Genomic DNA, 16,970 nt, shown 5'->3' on the forward strand with positions numbered 1-16,970 from the left:
GTTCTACGGTGAGCTTGTAAGTCACTCAGCTCATTCGAGGGAACGAGTAACGACGATTCGAATAACCAGTAATGGATGGCTGGGTGAGAGAGGCGGCGGCGGCGGCCACGGTGGTGACGACTACTGACGACGAGTGCCTTCGTCTTCGCAAAACCGGGGCAGACGTCGGTCGGTCGGTCGGTCGGTTGGTCGGTTGGTCGGTTGGTCGGTTCGTTGGTCTGTCGGCGGCGGCGGTGGCTGCGGGGCGGGACCATCGTTCGCACTCTCCGAAATGCGTCCGCTGGTCGCGCTCAAACTCGCTAGTCTAGTCCAGCTAGCGCTTCTAACTTCTCGACGAGATTTTCATCCATTACTCGACGCACCACCACATCTACCAGGAGTTCGACTACGACTATTCCCTTCTGGGATCTCTTATTTGAGTCAGGTAGTGGTTACTGAAAAGTCAAGTCATATGCAGTAGAGCTAATACCATTACGACAAACGTCAGAAAAAAAGAATAAAGGATTTTTGAATGAATGATGGATAATTTTTGGATTTTTCCACAAAATATTAACGCACGATCTCAAATTAAGTAATTTAAGTAATTCGACTATGACATCTACAGGTTTTCTGCCAGTTTACAGTGCTTTCTTCAATTTTTTTCTCTATTCCACATCCATTTATCCATTGAACACATCCGTACGATCGCCTTCCAAGGCCAAAAACATCCTACGTTTTATTTCACCAACGATAAAAATCGAGTTTTCTCCTCACCGATCTTTTTCACAAAAGTGCATTTGCAAAAGAATTTGATGCAAACCCATAAGATTGCTAACAGCGGGAATTTTTTGCAACCTACAAGAGGTTGGAGGTTAATCACGCAAGAATTTGAGGGGTAGGAGAAAAACACACAAGCAAGCACAGACAGAATTTTCTTTTTCGATTTATCCAATTGATTTTTTTCCAAGATTCTTTGGAGTTCAGTCCAAATACAGTTTTGACGCTCAATCAGCGATTGCAATCATCTGCAATGAATGTCAGTGTCGAGTGTTTCAGGCGATTTCCCAAAAGAAAACTGAAATTAATAATTGAATTTATCTAAATAGATGACTTTTCGATGTCTTAGTCAGTCTCGGTTCTCATTTCTGCACGATTTTTGAAAAAAAAAAACTTTCTCGTAGTTTATAAGTATAGTAAGTATAGAAAAGTGTAAACCACATGAAATTGCTCAGTTAGCGAGTGTACGCTTCATTCATGTGGACTTTTAATCAAATTTATAATAATTTTAAGATAAATAAAATAATAATAATAACAACAAAATTTTTACATTGAGATATATATCAACTTTTAGTAAATACATAACCGATTAGGTTGCGAACAACGTTCTTGCCGAGCAACTACCTCGGATCATAATCCCGGATGTTGAGCATCGTCTACCTGGGGATCAAGGTGTCATCTACATCTCACGCGTCAAAATTTCAAGGTAAGAATTTGTCAATTTTTTTTCCGTTTGAGCTCGAATGAATTCGCGGAGTACCAGGGGAAAAATGTGAATTCATTTGTTTTCCGCTTCTGTTACCATAAGAAAGTTCATATTCGTCCATTCAGCCGTGAAATCCTAACGAGATAATTCTCAACCTGTCCAAAAAGTGGTGGGAAGCATCCTGAACCCAGACCTGTCTTGTGTACATAGAGTCACATTAGATCCATAGTCTGCGAAAAAAAAAGAAAAAGAAAAGAAAACAACGCAGTTTTTTTTTGTGAAGAAAATAAAAGCAGCTTTTATGACGTCAATTCATGTTTTTTTTCAGCATTTCAATTTGTAATTAAGAAACGGCGCTAAAACAAACAAACAAAAATAAGTGGAAAAAAATCATCAAAAAAAAATCGTTTCTTGCGAAGAGGATGAAAATGCAACGAAGCTTTCTCGGGCAATTAAATCTTCATGGAATTTTTTCGAGCATAATTTCTTAGGTTAAGCGTGAAAAAAGCGAAAATGAAAAATTAAATAAATGCACAAACAAAAACATATAATTAAAGGAATATTTTATATAATTTCGAAGCTTCCATTCGCATATTTTTGGTAATCTCTTGCCTCAGGTCTGAAGTCGGAAGTGTCGCTGAATTTTTTTTTCCAAATATTCATTTTATCTAAAAATTCCACTACACTATGTACTTATGTACTTTGCATTATAATTACAAGAATAATATTGTAAAAATAGTGATAACCACCGTAAATTGCACCTAAACTAGAAAATGAGGTTCTGAATCCAACAATCCCCGGTCCACAATCCATCAAACAATCCAATTGTGTGACTCATACGGTACGTCGAACGTCACTGTGTAATTGCTCTCATTTTAAAATACCACTAAAGAATTCTACGCTGTTTTGTACGGTTTTGTACGCTGTGTCATCACTTCGCTAATCGTAAGAATTGGATCTTTGTTCGGAGTTTTTTTTTCGCCCCTCTGGAACGAGTTATTTTACATCGTTAAAGTTAAGTGTAGATTTTTCTGTACGTACGCACGAAAAGTACGAAAAGTGCTGATTTCTCTGTGTGTTAACGACGCTTCTTCCGCATCGTTTTCTACGTACGTACATATACGTATGGATGCATCACGTAGTCCGTTGCGGCGGCGGTTGCTTAGCTAAACGTATAGATTTCGATCTGGTTTTGCCATCACACCAGAAACATATCCCATTCCACAATGAATGAATGAATGAATGACTGGACTGCTGCTGCTGCTGCTGCTGCATGCATCCGTCCGTTCTTCATCGACTACTTCGATGCTAACTGGAATTTCCGGATGAAACTTCGTAACTTGTTAGCGAACGTTCACTTTCTATGACTAGCAGTGTTGGGCAGCTATAGAAAAGAAATCACATCGATGGTAGCTACGAGGCGTTGTTATATGGGGAGATTTTAGAATTTCTACGGAGAAAAATAAAGAAAAATTAAGAATCGAAAAAGAATTGTATCTCGATAATTTAAATCATTGAATTATTATATGTTATTTAAATTGAATTTATATCAATTATTTATTGTCATGATTTTACTATTAATTACATATCTTTTATTTAAAGTTACTTTGACTTAGATTTTTATTTATATCAATTATTTATTAACTGTTAATATTTTAGTATATCTTTCTTTGTCTTTATCATCTTTATTATTTTAATATAGATTATTTGTCAATATTACATTGAAATATTTTAGCAAAGTCTAGACTTTCAACTACAAAATTCGAGAAATCAAAAAATTTTACCAACTATTCTGCAAGGAACTGGCTTTACCAGTAATAAAAGGCCGAGAAAAATCAAGGTTATATTAAATAGTGATTTTTTTTTTAATTTTTCTAAAGCATAATGAGAAATTTAGTCACTTGGAAACACTAAGATGAAATCGATAGCTGATCTCTAAGATTTCACTAACTTCACTGCAGTAAATTGGATTGGAGAACTGTTGACTCCCAAAAGCCGGCTATGTTCAGGAAGACAGTTCACCTTCCTCATAGAGAGCCAACATGAAAACAGTCCTCCCGGATCTGGATTCCTTTCATCGTTTTTAAGATTTTCATCTCAAACTGAGAACACTTATCCCATTTCTTCAATTTCAGTAGTCCCTTGCTTAGAATTTACTTGAAACTAATGGTATATTACAGCAAGGAAACTATTAAAAAAATTATTATTAAAAACATTAATATTATTTAAAAATATTATTAAAAATTTAATTAAATTATTATTATTATTCAAACAAGGACAACAAATAAATAAGTAGAATTGAAAAATTACTTTCTTTTTTCCACTCGATGGGTGTGGTGTAGTGCCGTCGGTAAGAGGTTCCGCTGTAGCTGCAACATGATTGATCGGAGGTTCGAATCCGCTTTAGTGAAAACCAAGCATTTCATCTTTTCGGGAATCGATAGATTGGTGTCAGATTTATCTGTAGGATGAAAACCCTGTTCGGACACACCGGCTAGCCCCCGTAAGTCATTGTATAGGCCAGTTACACGTCACGTAAACCTCAAACGATTCCGAATTGAGGTGAACGTGGTGGCGCATCGGAAAATCCGAGGATTGATTAACGCCAGACACTTTATCCTTTTTCCGTCCTTTCCACTAAGTCTTGCACTTTGAATCACAAGTAACCCATTGATGATGTCGTTGTGACATCAAAAAGAGTCATTTCGCAGAAGAGGCACCCATTGCACACTTCTCTGCTAACTCTGAATCAGCATCAAAGAAGTTCCGTAAAGATATATTGATTAAGGAACGTAAGTGAAGGTGAAGCAAGTTCTTCTTTGACTCTCTGGGAGTTGACTGCGCACAACTTCGTTCAAGTCTGTAACCGGTATAATCAATCATAGGCTATTCATATTTTCTTTCAATTTTATCTTTCCCACCTTCATTTAAACGGATATTCTTACCTCATAAGGCGGGTGTAGTGTAGCGGTTAGAGGTTCCGCTTCCTGCACGATCGATCGGAGGTTCGAATCCGCCCTAGTGCTCACCAAGCCTTTCATCCCTCCGGGGTCGATAAATTGGTACCAGACTTGTCTGGGAGGATAAAAACACTGACTTGACACATCGGCTGGCCACCGCAAATCATTGTATAGGCCAGATACACGTTCGTAAACCTCAAACGATTCTGAATTGAAGTGAACGTGGGGCGCATCCCAAGCGGATTGATTAACGCCAGAAACTTTATCCTTTATCCTTTATTGTTACCTCATAATCTCACTCACACTCAATCGCATCGCTGTTCACGTACCGATGGCAGCATTTGATTTAGCCGGATTAAAACGAGACAGCGAGCTTGGAACAGTTACGTAAGCGTTTGCGCTCGAAGCGGCGCGGTGAGTTTGGCGGTTGGAATCGAGGTGGGACCGTCGTGAACTGCAGCGATGAGTGGTGCTAGCAAGGGTCCCTCTTAATCCCGACCGCTACGCTCCACCGCAGCGCTTCGAGCGCAGTCGCTTACGTAACTGCATCGAATGTTATGTCGTTTTGAGCCGACTATAGCCAAACATCTCCCTGGTGAGAACCAGGCCGTGGCTAAATTAGGGAAGGAGAGGAGAGTGGTGTGGAGTACGGACCAACCTATCCTCGCTTCATTCCTCTTCTGCTCGGAAACACCCACTCTCCACAGAATTGAAAACTTTAAGGTTTACTGTACTATATATACCTGGTTTTTACTATAAGGTTTCGAAGAGATTGAAAATTTTGTATCGCTGAAGAGCTTGAGGACCTTCAACACTGCTCATCCCCGACTGAATATTTTGTCCAAAACTACTCAAATCCATAATTTTTCGATGCGAAGATAAATCAACCACTGCCAGAAAAAATCATGAAGAAAAAGTCCAAAAATCCCTTTGTTGAATCACCCGACGGATCGAGCTTGGGCTGATTTTGAACAGTTCTAGAATGATTTTTTTTTTCAGGATTAATGTTGGAACTAGTGCATAATGAAAATCTATCTATATCATCAAAAACGAATAAGTAAAATTTCTCGTCTAAGCGCAGAAGTTACTGAATCTTTAGAGGTATATTAATATCGAGAAAAATTTGTCAAATGTGGTGTGTGGATCAGCAAAAACTCTATTCTATTTGATATACGCGGAGTTTTCAGAAACGTTCGCTTCCTTCTAGTTCCACTTTCACTTTGCTTTGCAGTTCTTTGCCACTCTTCAGATTTTCCTGAATGATTGCGTCTTCAAATCCTGCTTACTGCCACCATCTTTCTGCTATCTCATCCTGAAGAGATGCTTAAGAAGTCTAGTGTTGTCTCAGAAAAAAAAGCAAAGGTTTTTTGTCTTTGAGAAGAAATCATACCACTTCTGCTGATGCTGGCTGATTATCCGCGTCGAAGTTCCCTCAAATGTAAGGAGCTTTACATCGATCCTGAACTTAAGAGGAAAAATAAAATCAGCATGAAAATGACAAAAATGACAAAAAAAATGACATGATATGGTCGCTCGTAGAAGAAGGGAAGTTCTTTCAAATAACGCTATTAGATAAGAATAAAATATTTTTTTCTCTGGGCCAGCTTAGATTTTAAGAAAAGACATTTTCTTGCATAAACATCATACAAAAAAAGCTCCTAAAAAAATTAAAAGAATAAAGTCTTTGGCGTATCCGTAATCCACTTGGGATGCGCCAGCGCGTTTTTACTGCAATTCGTAATCTTTGAGATTTTGGAACGCGTTTTGGCGTATACAATGACTTGCGGGGCGAATCGATGATCAAGTCACTGTTTTTTATCCTCTCAGACAAGTCTGGTACCAATTTATCGACCCCGGAGGGATGAAAGGCTTGGTGAACACTAGGGCGGATTCGAACCCTCGACAGTGCGGCTAACCGATTGCGTTACACTGGGCCCAACTTAATATGACAGTGCTTGAAAAAAAAATTCAGAATAAACAGTCATAGAACTACAAAACGAACTGCACAACTGGTGGTCGAACAGTACGTCCCGACTCGAAATATGATTATTGAAATGTATATGATTATTTTTACCAGAAGCAGGCAGATCAATTAAACAACACGATGATTACAGGATCCTGTGATGGTCCTGAATATAAAAAAGCGAAAATCGTCACTATAACCCAAAAAATCCCTTTGGTCTTTATATGACGGGGAAATGTTTTTCTCGAAACTGCTGCCTAAGAAGAAAGTAGTGATGTTTATCGTTCCTTCAAAGATCACACGTGTAGTGATCTTCAATAGTCATTTTTCAAAAAAAAAACCAGCAGTTGGCTTTTTTAATTTAAAAAAATCGAAAAAAGGAAATAAATAAATTCAAAGCCTACGTTAATGATTCCGGTAAGTTACTTGGACATCTTGTGGAAGAAGAAATCTTGGATACGGGTTGATCACACTTTGATCACCTTGACTCCCCGTTCTTCATCGATTTGCTCGAACAGGCTCCAATAACACATCTATTTGTCCCAAAAAATTTTCCTATTGAGAAAAAAATTCTGTTTTAAAATTAAAGGCATCACTCCACGAATCTAAGGTGGTACGGATTTCCGGTGGAGTATTCGTATACGGTGTAGTAGATTATCGAGAGGGGGGTGATTCCGTCCATTTCTTCTTAATTGCTGTAAAAAACAGCCCGGAAGATAAGCCTTAGGGCGTTCTAGCGCACTCTTTTCTACAAGGAGTTCGACTGGAGCGCGCCAGCCTTGTGCACGCGTCGCATCTTCCGGGCCGTTTTTTACGGCAATTAGGAAGAAATGGGCGGAATCACCACCTCTTCTTAATCTACGATCCCGTATACGAGTACTCCATCTGGAATCCGTACCACCTCAGATTCGTGGGGTGATGCCTTTAAACGCATTTCAAAGAACATGGATTAGGCCATCAGAAATCGCCTCAAAGTGAAAGGTTCGCGTCGCAGTCGTGCACTTCTGCAAGCCGCGAAAAGCAGGAAGTAGCGCTTTTTTCGGGACCGATAACGAGTCTTGTGGAGAACTCGAATCGAATTAAGTGGAATGTTGATGTCATAAGAACACTCTATTAAATCTTTTAGTACGTATCTCTTAGCTTTAAGATAGAATCTTCAAGAAAATCTATACGAGCTCATCATCTTCAGTTTGTGGAATCCACAGCTATGAGTGGAATTAGTCATGAAGAGAGAACACCAATGTACAGCTGTGTGACACTGAAGAACACGTCGAGAATACTGATAAAATAAAAAAAAAATAATATATGTGTAATGAAATATTTTGCTGCCGGATTTGTGCTGCTTAATCCATGAAATAATCCTTACCTATGCCAGATTCCGGCGTGCTGAAACCCATGATATCACGACTTCAGCGCCAAATCGGATCTCATGGACAATGAGAAATCTCGATCTTGGGTGAGTTTTCGAGGTTTTTTAGTTTATTTTCTGCAAATTATAATTATTGCCATTATTATTATTATTATTATTATTATTATTATTATTATTATTATTATTATTATTATTATTATTATTATTATTATTATTATTATTATTATTATTATTATTATTATTATCTTTTCATTACTCATCATCATCATTGCTGACAAGTGTAAACAGTATTTGTTCCCACATTTTTTGTTCCCTTAGTCGCTGCGTTACGCGAAAAGCTGCTATAGTCGGGCCAAAACGACATGAATCACGAGTGTGCGTAGTTGCGGTGCATTTACGTACGAAACGGTGTAGTTGCGGTGGAGGCAGCAGTTGGAACCTAGGTGGGACCGCCGCAAACTTCTGCGATAGTTGGTGCCAGCAAGGATTCCACTACGCTCTTACCTAACCGCTACGCTCCCCCCGGAGCGCCTCGAGTCAAGCCGCGTACGTAATTGCGTACCTGCTTTATGTCGTTTTGACCTTAGTATACTTGGTGCAATGGGAAATAACGCATCTCATCGATCAATAAATCGAACGCCGTTGATTCAGCAAAATTTGCAAATTTGTACATGAATTGTCACTGTTTTCAGTTTCATCGGAGATTTGAGCGGTGCTGTAAATATTGTGGTGCCGTTTAATCTTACAGGACAGGCTGAAGTACAAGCTGAAGGACTTTCCGTACATTTGGACAGTTCGGTATGTTTTGGTGACCATTAATCCAAGATTTTAAGAGTTCTGGGTTGTTTTTGGTGAAGTCCACTAACGTCCAGGCCTACATTGCCTTTATTTCTGCATTGTTAAATATAAAAATAGATTGGCGTGTGTTTGGGGCAAGGTCGTAATCGAGCAGCTTATCCTCTCCATGGGTAATGTTCGTCATCTACATAGCTACATGACGTCAAAGTGTTTTTTATTTGTAAAAACGAAAAAAAATTAGCTAGTACTTCTAGTTCCAGTGCGCATTTTAGTGCAGCTGATGAAGGTGAAATGTTATTTCTTTCCATCCCTTCAACTTCCCGAACAGAAATATTCTACTGGATTTAAGATCGAACGTGCCCCTAACGGCTCCGCACATGTCAGCACACTCTCCTGTCATTCAACGATTCGAGCCGTCGATGTCATTAATCACAACGGAGGACTGTTTGGTCTAGCCGTTACAGTATTTAAGGTGCTGGAATTTTTTTCTTCTTCACAATTTCGAATTTTTTTTTGTAGCTTTTATAATACGTCGCTACAGTCGGTGTCAAAATGAAATAAAGTTCGATGCAGTTGCGTAAGCGCCGGTGCTTGAAGAGACGCGACGCATGCTATCGGCTTGAGTCGAGACGACCACCGCAAACTGCAGCGACCCAGTTATCGCTGCAGTTTGCGGTGGTCCCACCTGGGTCCCAACCTCCTAGCACCGCACCGATTCGAGCGCAGGCGCGTCTTCGTAAGCAACGGCGCCGAGTATCGTGTCATCTTGATTCTAGTACTCCAAACTACTACCAAACATCCATTTTTTAGCAAGGAGTTTCTGATAACGTCCGACTTTTGCTGCAAGGTTTGATCTGCAAGAAGGTACGGAAATATCTTGACGAAGACCTCAACGAAAAGGTTTGTGACGTGATGAAAGTGCTAGCCTCCCTGAGGGGAAACTTTGATTACAGTTGGCTGAGGTTCAAACAAAGAGTCCGCTAACTGAAGCGATTGAAGCGAACGCGGTTCGATCAGCTCGGCTATCAGAAGCTGTTGGTGGGGTTACGTTGGGTAGCATTTTGGGAAAGGTGAGTTCCTCTACTTCCTCGAACACATCCATCACTGATTTCTGTATGAATTACATGGATTTTTAGAGTTTCGCTAAGGATTTCTATATTGACTTCAGGTAAGCGAAGGAAATTTTTCTCTGATTTGGGAGAGTTGAGTGAAATTTTTAATCCTAGACTACGTGAAGATCCGTACTGTGGAAGGAACACCGTCGATATTGCATGTGCGGGTGAGATCTCGTACAAAGGTGTAGGTGGTACACCGTTTGGGCCGCCCCCGATTCAATGGCTTCGTACACATTCCGATTCACATATGGTTATGCTACAAGTGTCCGATTACCTACCGAATTCACTTTTCTACCATGCACACAAGTTTGTTTTTTTTTCTGATTTTTTAGTTGTTTTTTTTTTGAAAAATTATTCGGTAGTTACACTTCCCATGTAGTTGCTGCTGCACAATCGCTCTGGATCTTTAGAATTTGTTGCTTGAAAAGGCCAATGTTTGTTTCATAACGATCAGTTAATATTTTGTTGTAAGGATGAATAAGAAATTGAACAATACTAGATATAAATTTTTGTTAAAATAATGATTTAATTAATTTAATTTAGTTGATTATTTTAAGATTTAATTAATTGAAAATGTTTAATTCTCTTTGAAAAATTTAAGAACTCCCCACTTTGTGTTTTTTTGGATTTTTCTTAACAGCTCACTACTATGGCCGGAATAAAACGACATGAAGCTCAGAGCAGTTACGTAAGAGGCTATGCTTACGTAACTGTTTTGAAGTGGTGCGATGGGGTTAGCGCGTAGGACTACGTGGGGATCCTTGTTAGCATCACTCATCGCTGGAGGTGCTCCATGATGGTCCCAGCTCGATCGTAACCGTTGTGCACCATCGCGTGGCTTCGAACGCCGCCACTTACGCAACTGCATCGAGCTTCATAACGTTCTCATCCGACTATAATTACGCGCTCTCTTTGGACAATTCAAAAACTCCCAACTTTCTGTTTTCTTTCCCAATTGTAGTTTACAGTACAACTTAGCAATACGCGATAGAAATAGAAAAACTTCTATCGATGTCTTTATGATTAGGAGAAGCTTGAGAAAGCTGGAATTTAGAACTTGGGAAAGCATGCTTGCAAAAGGAAGTACCACTCAAGGAGCGAACTAGGACAAAGCAATAATGCGCTCCACTTTTTGCGTTTTGAACCACTAAAAATCCACCTTTTTCCTGGAAAATAAAAAGGAACTTCAGAAATGAAAAACCATTTTAGATGCGGTCTTAGGTCACCTCTCAGACTTCCTTACTCTCATGGAGTTAGGGGCAGCACGGCATGAAATTGAGAGCTTCGGGACCCCTCCATGAAAATATAGCTTTGAGTATGCAGTTCAAGAGTATGAACGAAATCATGTTCATATCACCCTAGTAATCCAAGAAAACGGAGTCAGAAAACGGCCTTATGGCATCGAATCCCACTAGGCGACTAATAACGTGCCTCGTGGAAAGAGGATCCGCAAGCAAGTGGAAGAGGCAGCGTATGCCTGCACTCGCGGACGTAACTAGTTATTCGGTGCTTTGTAGGGTGATTTTTTGCAAAAAGGCCGCTTTCCATGCGGTTATTTTGGGCAGGTGAAAAAGTGTCCTGCTCAATAAATCCGTTTGAGATACGGCACCTCGTTCGCTTCAATTCAGAATTGTTTAAGGTTTAGGAATGGAAAAAGTTTACCCTAAGCAGTAACGAGGCTAGCCGATCTATCATGTCAGTGTTTCAACCCTCCCAGACAAGTCTAGTACCGATTTATCGACGCAGGGGTTGAAGGGCTTGGTTGGTACTAAGGCGATTTCGAACCATAGACTGACTGTGCAAACATTCACTGTGGACATGTCAGAGGTGCAACGGAAGGGCGATACCCGGACTGGACTGGATTGGATTCGACTGGATCGTGCATTATTTTACTTGGAATAATGGGTCATGATAAAAAAGGATAAAGTCACTGGCGTATCAATCCACTCGGTTCCACAACGGTTCCACTGTAAATCGTAATCGTTGCGGTTTTGGAACGTGTGCTGGCCTTTACGAGACCGGCTGGGGATAGTCGAAGATCTCAAGTTAGTGTCTTTATCCTCCCATACAAGACTGGTACCAATTTAGTTAACCCCGAGGGATTACAAGAGCTTATTGAGCACTAGGGCGGATTAGAACCCTCGACCGTGTGGTAAAGCGTCCTCAGTAACTTTTTTTCATGATAGTAGTTGTAAATACCGTAATTATTTGTTTTTGGATTCTTTCTCATGCTTCAACAGAATAAAATATTTGGTATAACAAAAATGTAAATATACTGTGCTGTTACGTTATTTTAAGAGTTTAGTCATTTTTTTCGGTGGAGCTTCCTATCGGATTCACCTCATGCTCCAGCTCCAAAAAATTGCTATCTAACTATCTAAAAATTTATCTATCTATCTAAAAATTGCCATTTTCTTTTGTGGTTTTCTATTCCAGGCAACGTTTGATCCGCTTACATCTTTCGTCCTCGACGCCAGGAGTTGCCCAATTCCTACGAACCTCTTGTGAAGGGTCTTTCTGCTTGGCGGATCTCGTTCCGCAGCTGGCCGAGACGTACCCGAACCAAACTCTCGAACTCTCTCTAGCCGCAACCCGTGCGCCAGCTGTTTTGTTCTCTGAGAAGAAGGGAGGTAAGAAGCGAAGATGTGTGCGTCTGGATAGGCGCTCATAAATCCTAGCAGTCTTCTTGTCACCTTCCAGGAGTTATCTCTGTGAATCTCGGTGGAGTGATCGTCGTGTTCGTTTCGGATGGTTATCGACGTAAGCAGGCGGCCGTCTTGGACATGGAAGTGGTGGCGGACACCAAGTTGAATCTGCAGGTACGTCCTTCACTTGCACTTTTTTTTTTCTTTGCGCTGCAGTATGTGAATTTTGCAGAATCAGAACGTCAACGGAAGTGTAGAGCTGACAAAATTCGATTTGACTAGCCGTTCGGCGGCGATAGCGATTTCTCAGGAAGAGCTATCCGATATTGCGATTCTCGTTTCTCAAATGGTCGAAAAAATGCTGAACGAGATGCTTGCGAACGGATTTCCGCTGCCGCTTCCTCACGGTAATAAACTGAATTTTTGTTAGAGGTACTCATTAATGGAATACTCAATTTTTCTGTCCACAAAAGATACGAAAATATTTTTTTAAAAGATCCACAAAACAAAACATATACTACCAATCTCCTTATATTTACGCCAACAAAAAAATCCTGAACATATTAAAGCACACCAGGACTAAAGTTTTTTTTTTTAAGATTTTGGAGAAATGTTTATGTTTTTAGTGTTATTTCAGCCTATTTATTTGTGGTTCCAAGTCAAGCAAACCTTTTCAAAAGTAATAAATTTTGTTAACAATCTTGGCTGTTGCTTAAATTCGACTATCAACAAGTTGCCATCTCTATGCCAAGATTCAAGGAAAGTCGAACTTTCGCACTTCTTTTCAAAAGGTTTTTTTTTTGAAATATTGAAATGTGCATATGATCCGTCTTTACTTGCTGTGAGGGTCATTTCGAGTTATTTTCTAAAGTAATAGCAAAATAATATTAATATTATTATCAATATACAATGTATACAATGATAATAATATTAAAATTAAATTAGTACTTTTAAATGTTAATTACTGTGTAAATAAAAAGTACAAATTACAGTACAAATTAAGTACATAATTTATGTAGTACAAATTAAATTAATTAATTAAATTTAGGAGTACAAATTAAGTAATTTATCAAATAATAATCAACAAATTACAATAGTACTAATGTAATAATACAATAATATTTGCACTGACACATATGTATTTATTTCTTATACTATCGTCTATCATATTTGGTAATTCAGGATTTTGATGAATAATAAGGGAGTAGTAGCATAAATAGTACATATAACTGTAAAAGAACTACGCTCTCCGTTGGTGAAAAATAGAAAACCTCCAGGTTAGTGAGGTAATATTTTCGAGGAATTCGCATTGACTTCACAATAATTCTCTCTAATCTTCATGGAATTGGCGCTGGCTTAGGCACCATTCTCCGGATTTCCCTTAGTTTTTCTTCATCGACCTCCTTTAAGGCTATAGCCGGGAAAGTTTTCGGAAGTTATAACCTTGGAATTAGTGGTAGGGAATGAAAATTGAGGTCAAAAATTGGAATTGAAAGCAAAGAAATAAATTCTGACTCTTCGATACAAAGTAACAGTGCTACTACTTGAATTTTTTGCTAAATTTCTTGGAATTCTAGCAGTACAACTCGACGGGTTTTTGCTGAGGAAATATATTTCCTATCCAGTGTAATTGTAGATGTACTTTTAGTGCAAGGTTAGTCGTGCAAGACTGTGACTATTTGTGGACGTTCTTGGAAAACAACGGAGAAAAGAACAGTAGTTCCAGTGGCTACGATAACGTGGCCACAATCTATTCATAGATGTGGATTGAGAAAGAAAGTTAAAGTTTCTAAGGAGAATAGGAGAGCGCTTCTTTGAGTGAAGTTGTCATAATTAAAGGGATCACGCTACGAATCTGAGGTGGTACGGATTTCAGGTGAAATATTCGTATACGAGATAGTAGATTATGGATAGGGGGTGATTCCGTCCATTTCTTTCTAATCGCCGTAAAAAACGGCCCGGAAGATACGGCGCGTGCACAAGGCTGGCGCGCTCCAATCGAACTCCTTGCAGAAAATAATGCGCCAGAACTCCCGGTTTTTTTTACGACAATTAGGAAGAAATGGACGGAATCACCCTCCTCCCCATAATCTACTATACCGTATACGAATACTCCACCTGAAATCCGTACCACCTCGGATTTGTGGGGTGATTCCTTTAATAATGGAGTACTGGAATCCTAAAAGGACGATGGGAACGTTATGGTTCTTAATAGGACCTATCAAAAATAATTACAAACAAGAGGAACCGAATGTACCGTGAAGCACTAGGAATCGAATGAGTAACGAGAATTCGACAGAAAGGATTTGAATGATATTTCTCATTCTTTGAAAATGGAGCAATAAATAAACAAAGTAGAAGAGTAATTTGCATCCATTTCCACACTATTTTCAGAGAAATTTGAAAATTTGACTTTGCATCCTTAGAGCTGGTGAAATAGCTAATTTTTTTTGCCCAGTTAGAGAACAACATAAGAGTAAAGGAGAATCAAAAGTTTCTAATTTATGTGAACTTTAAATAACAATTTATTCCCATTTACGTGGTCTACTTCTGCTCCTCCTTAGGATTTTTTTCTTGAGAGAAAAGAATTCTGATACCTTTGCCTCATACATTAAATAATTTTCAGTGTTGAGCCTGAACAATGTCTCCGTGGATGTGTTGACCAGGAGGATTCTCATTAGGACGGATGTGGCGGTGAGTTTTCTCAAATTTTTTCCGCATTACTTTGCATATAATACCGTATACGATATTGTATACTGTACATGATTATAGCGTGAGAATATTTAGTTTACATCATGGAACTCGGAAAAATCCTTCACGGATATTTATTATGCGTAAGAAAAGGAGTTCATGCTATGCTAGAAATTCTTTGACAGAAAAAGAAATATTTTTAGGTAGAATAAAAGGGTAAAAGAGAGGTTGCAACTCTTTTTTTTCTACAATATTTATTTATAAATTTATTTATTCATACAGATCAATGGTGCACTGAAAGAAAAGAAAAAAGAAAACACACTTAGTCTGAGTCAGAGGATTTTTAAAAAAAAATTTGTCGTCTGTTTGTGTTTCGCAATTTCTGCTACAATTTCTGATAATTATAACTTCCACGTTTTTTTTTCACGCTCCAGCGGCTCATAAGAGAATTAGAGTTCGTACTTGTTGAATCCAATTTTGCTATTGTTCACTGACGTTAAAAATAGCCAGAAAAAAATTGTCAGCCAACTTATAGTATTTGAACATTTTGCTACCCGTTTTCTGATCAGAAAACAGACAGAAGAAGCCAGAGCGAAGTCAAATTATTCAGTTTTTTTTTATCAGCACGGGGTACTCAAATGGAATGAATCCGTAAAGCTTTCACGCACCCCTGATGTACTATAGTCAGGTAGGGATAGCGGTTTAAAAAGTAAGTTGTTTGATCGTAGCGACTAATAGGAGCCTTCTTCTCTTTGAGAATCCATCTCTCCTCTTTTTTCTCCACGAAAATCTATTTCCTGCCAGGATGCACATCGTTAACATTCAGTTGTTTGATTAACAAAAGTTCCTTTAGAAAAATAAGAAGAAAATAAGAAAATCTTGCGCTTTCTGAGAACATCTATGCAATCGCATAGAAGTTCTCAGAAAGCGCAAGAATTTTTGAGCAAAGAATCGCGTCCGCTCCTGATTCCAGACTGAGGCGACTGTAACTGCACCGGAGCGCTCATAAAATCATTCAGACTGAATTTTCAGTACTAGAAACTTCTAGAAGTCGGTATTCTTGAATCCATAAAAAGAAAAGACTTGCGTCTGTTGCCAGAGAACCCTACCAGGAATATCTGAAACATCTCAATACTGCTTTGTGAAAAATTAAGATGAAACTTATCATTTTCGAGTAGAAAAATGAGTGGGAGCCACAATTCTCCAGAGTAACACATTTTCCAATTTTTTCAAATAATTTTAATTTGATTTAAAATTTAATTCCATGTTTTCTGGTTGTTTAATTCAATATTTATGTTTATTTCTGATCCATACATTTTGTTTTCAAAATTTTGTTTTTTTTTTAAATTTTATTTTACATTTATATATATATTTTGAAGGTGTAATAATAAGTCAAAAATTAAGTTTTTTTAAAAGAATTTGCAGCTCAATCCAGACAAAAGACAAAATTAACAAACAAAAATTCGTGAACAGACGATTAAATGTCAAAAGAGATCTCCATTCAGGTGGACGAGCGGCGCCTGTCTCGCCTAGCAGCTCGAACGCTCTTCAACGGACCTGGATTTGCTGGACAACTAGACCAATTCGCCGTGGAGAATTTCATTCGACTTGCCGCCGAGTCCAGACCTCGTCCCGGCGCTGATGTGACCGGATTCAGAGATCGACGCTTCATCGCCTCGCCTCGTGCCCGGCCGATACGTCCTTCAAATCGTTTCCGAACCACCTAAGTCTTTCCAAACTCAAAATTTCAACGAAAAAAAAAACGACGAACTCCTGTAAGTAACCGTATCCGAGCGATTTCAACCTAATCTCCTTACGGGTCCATACAAATATTACCGCTAGTCAAATTCACCCAGTAGATACCGTATTCGATCTTGAAATTCAAACGTGGTCCACATTTTTTTAAGAAGTAAATACTTCCAAAAGCCTAAAATTTAAAATTATCCATACGTAGCCGTGCTCAGAAC

At 38.8% G+C, this 16,970-nt stretch overlaps 1 protein-coding gene across 2 annotated transcripts; it reads left to right on the top strand.

The window, feature by feature from the left end:
* Positions 1-71: 71 nt before the first annotated feature.
* RB195_000464 (uncharacterized protein) lies at positions 72-16,730 on the top strand (the record flags this gene model as incomplete). 2 transcript variants are annotated; one of them, XM_064196831.1, is made up of 14 exons in its annotated part: positions 72-200; positions 1,350-1,462; positions 7,761-7,841; positions 8,447-8,552; positions 8,902-9,024; positions 9,363-9,452; positions 9,506-9,622; positions 9,689-9,720; positions 9,779-9,973; positions 12,104-12,297; positions 12,368-12,486; positions 12,545-12,719; positions 14,939-15,006; positions 16,509-16,730. In XM_064196831.1, 14 exons carry the CDS (start codon positions 72-74, stop codon positions 16,728-16,730), a joined length of 1,764 nt encoding a protein of 587 aa, XP_064052711.1. The 2 variants fall into 2 exon arrangements, with proteins under 2 accessions (XP_064052711.1, XP_064052712.1); XM_064196830.1 differs by lacking the exon at positions 72-200 and adding an exon at positions 272-424.
* Positions 16,731-16,970: the final 240 nt, after the last annotated feature.

Source organism: Necator americanus, chromosome IV, assembly GCF_031761385.1.
Source record: "Necator americanus strain Aroian chromosome IV, whole genome shotgun sequence".
NCBI lineage: Eukaryota > Metazoa > Nematoda > Chromadorea > Rhabditida > Ancylostomatidae > Necator > Necator americanus.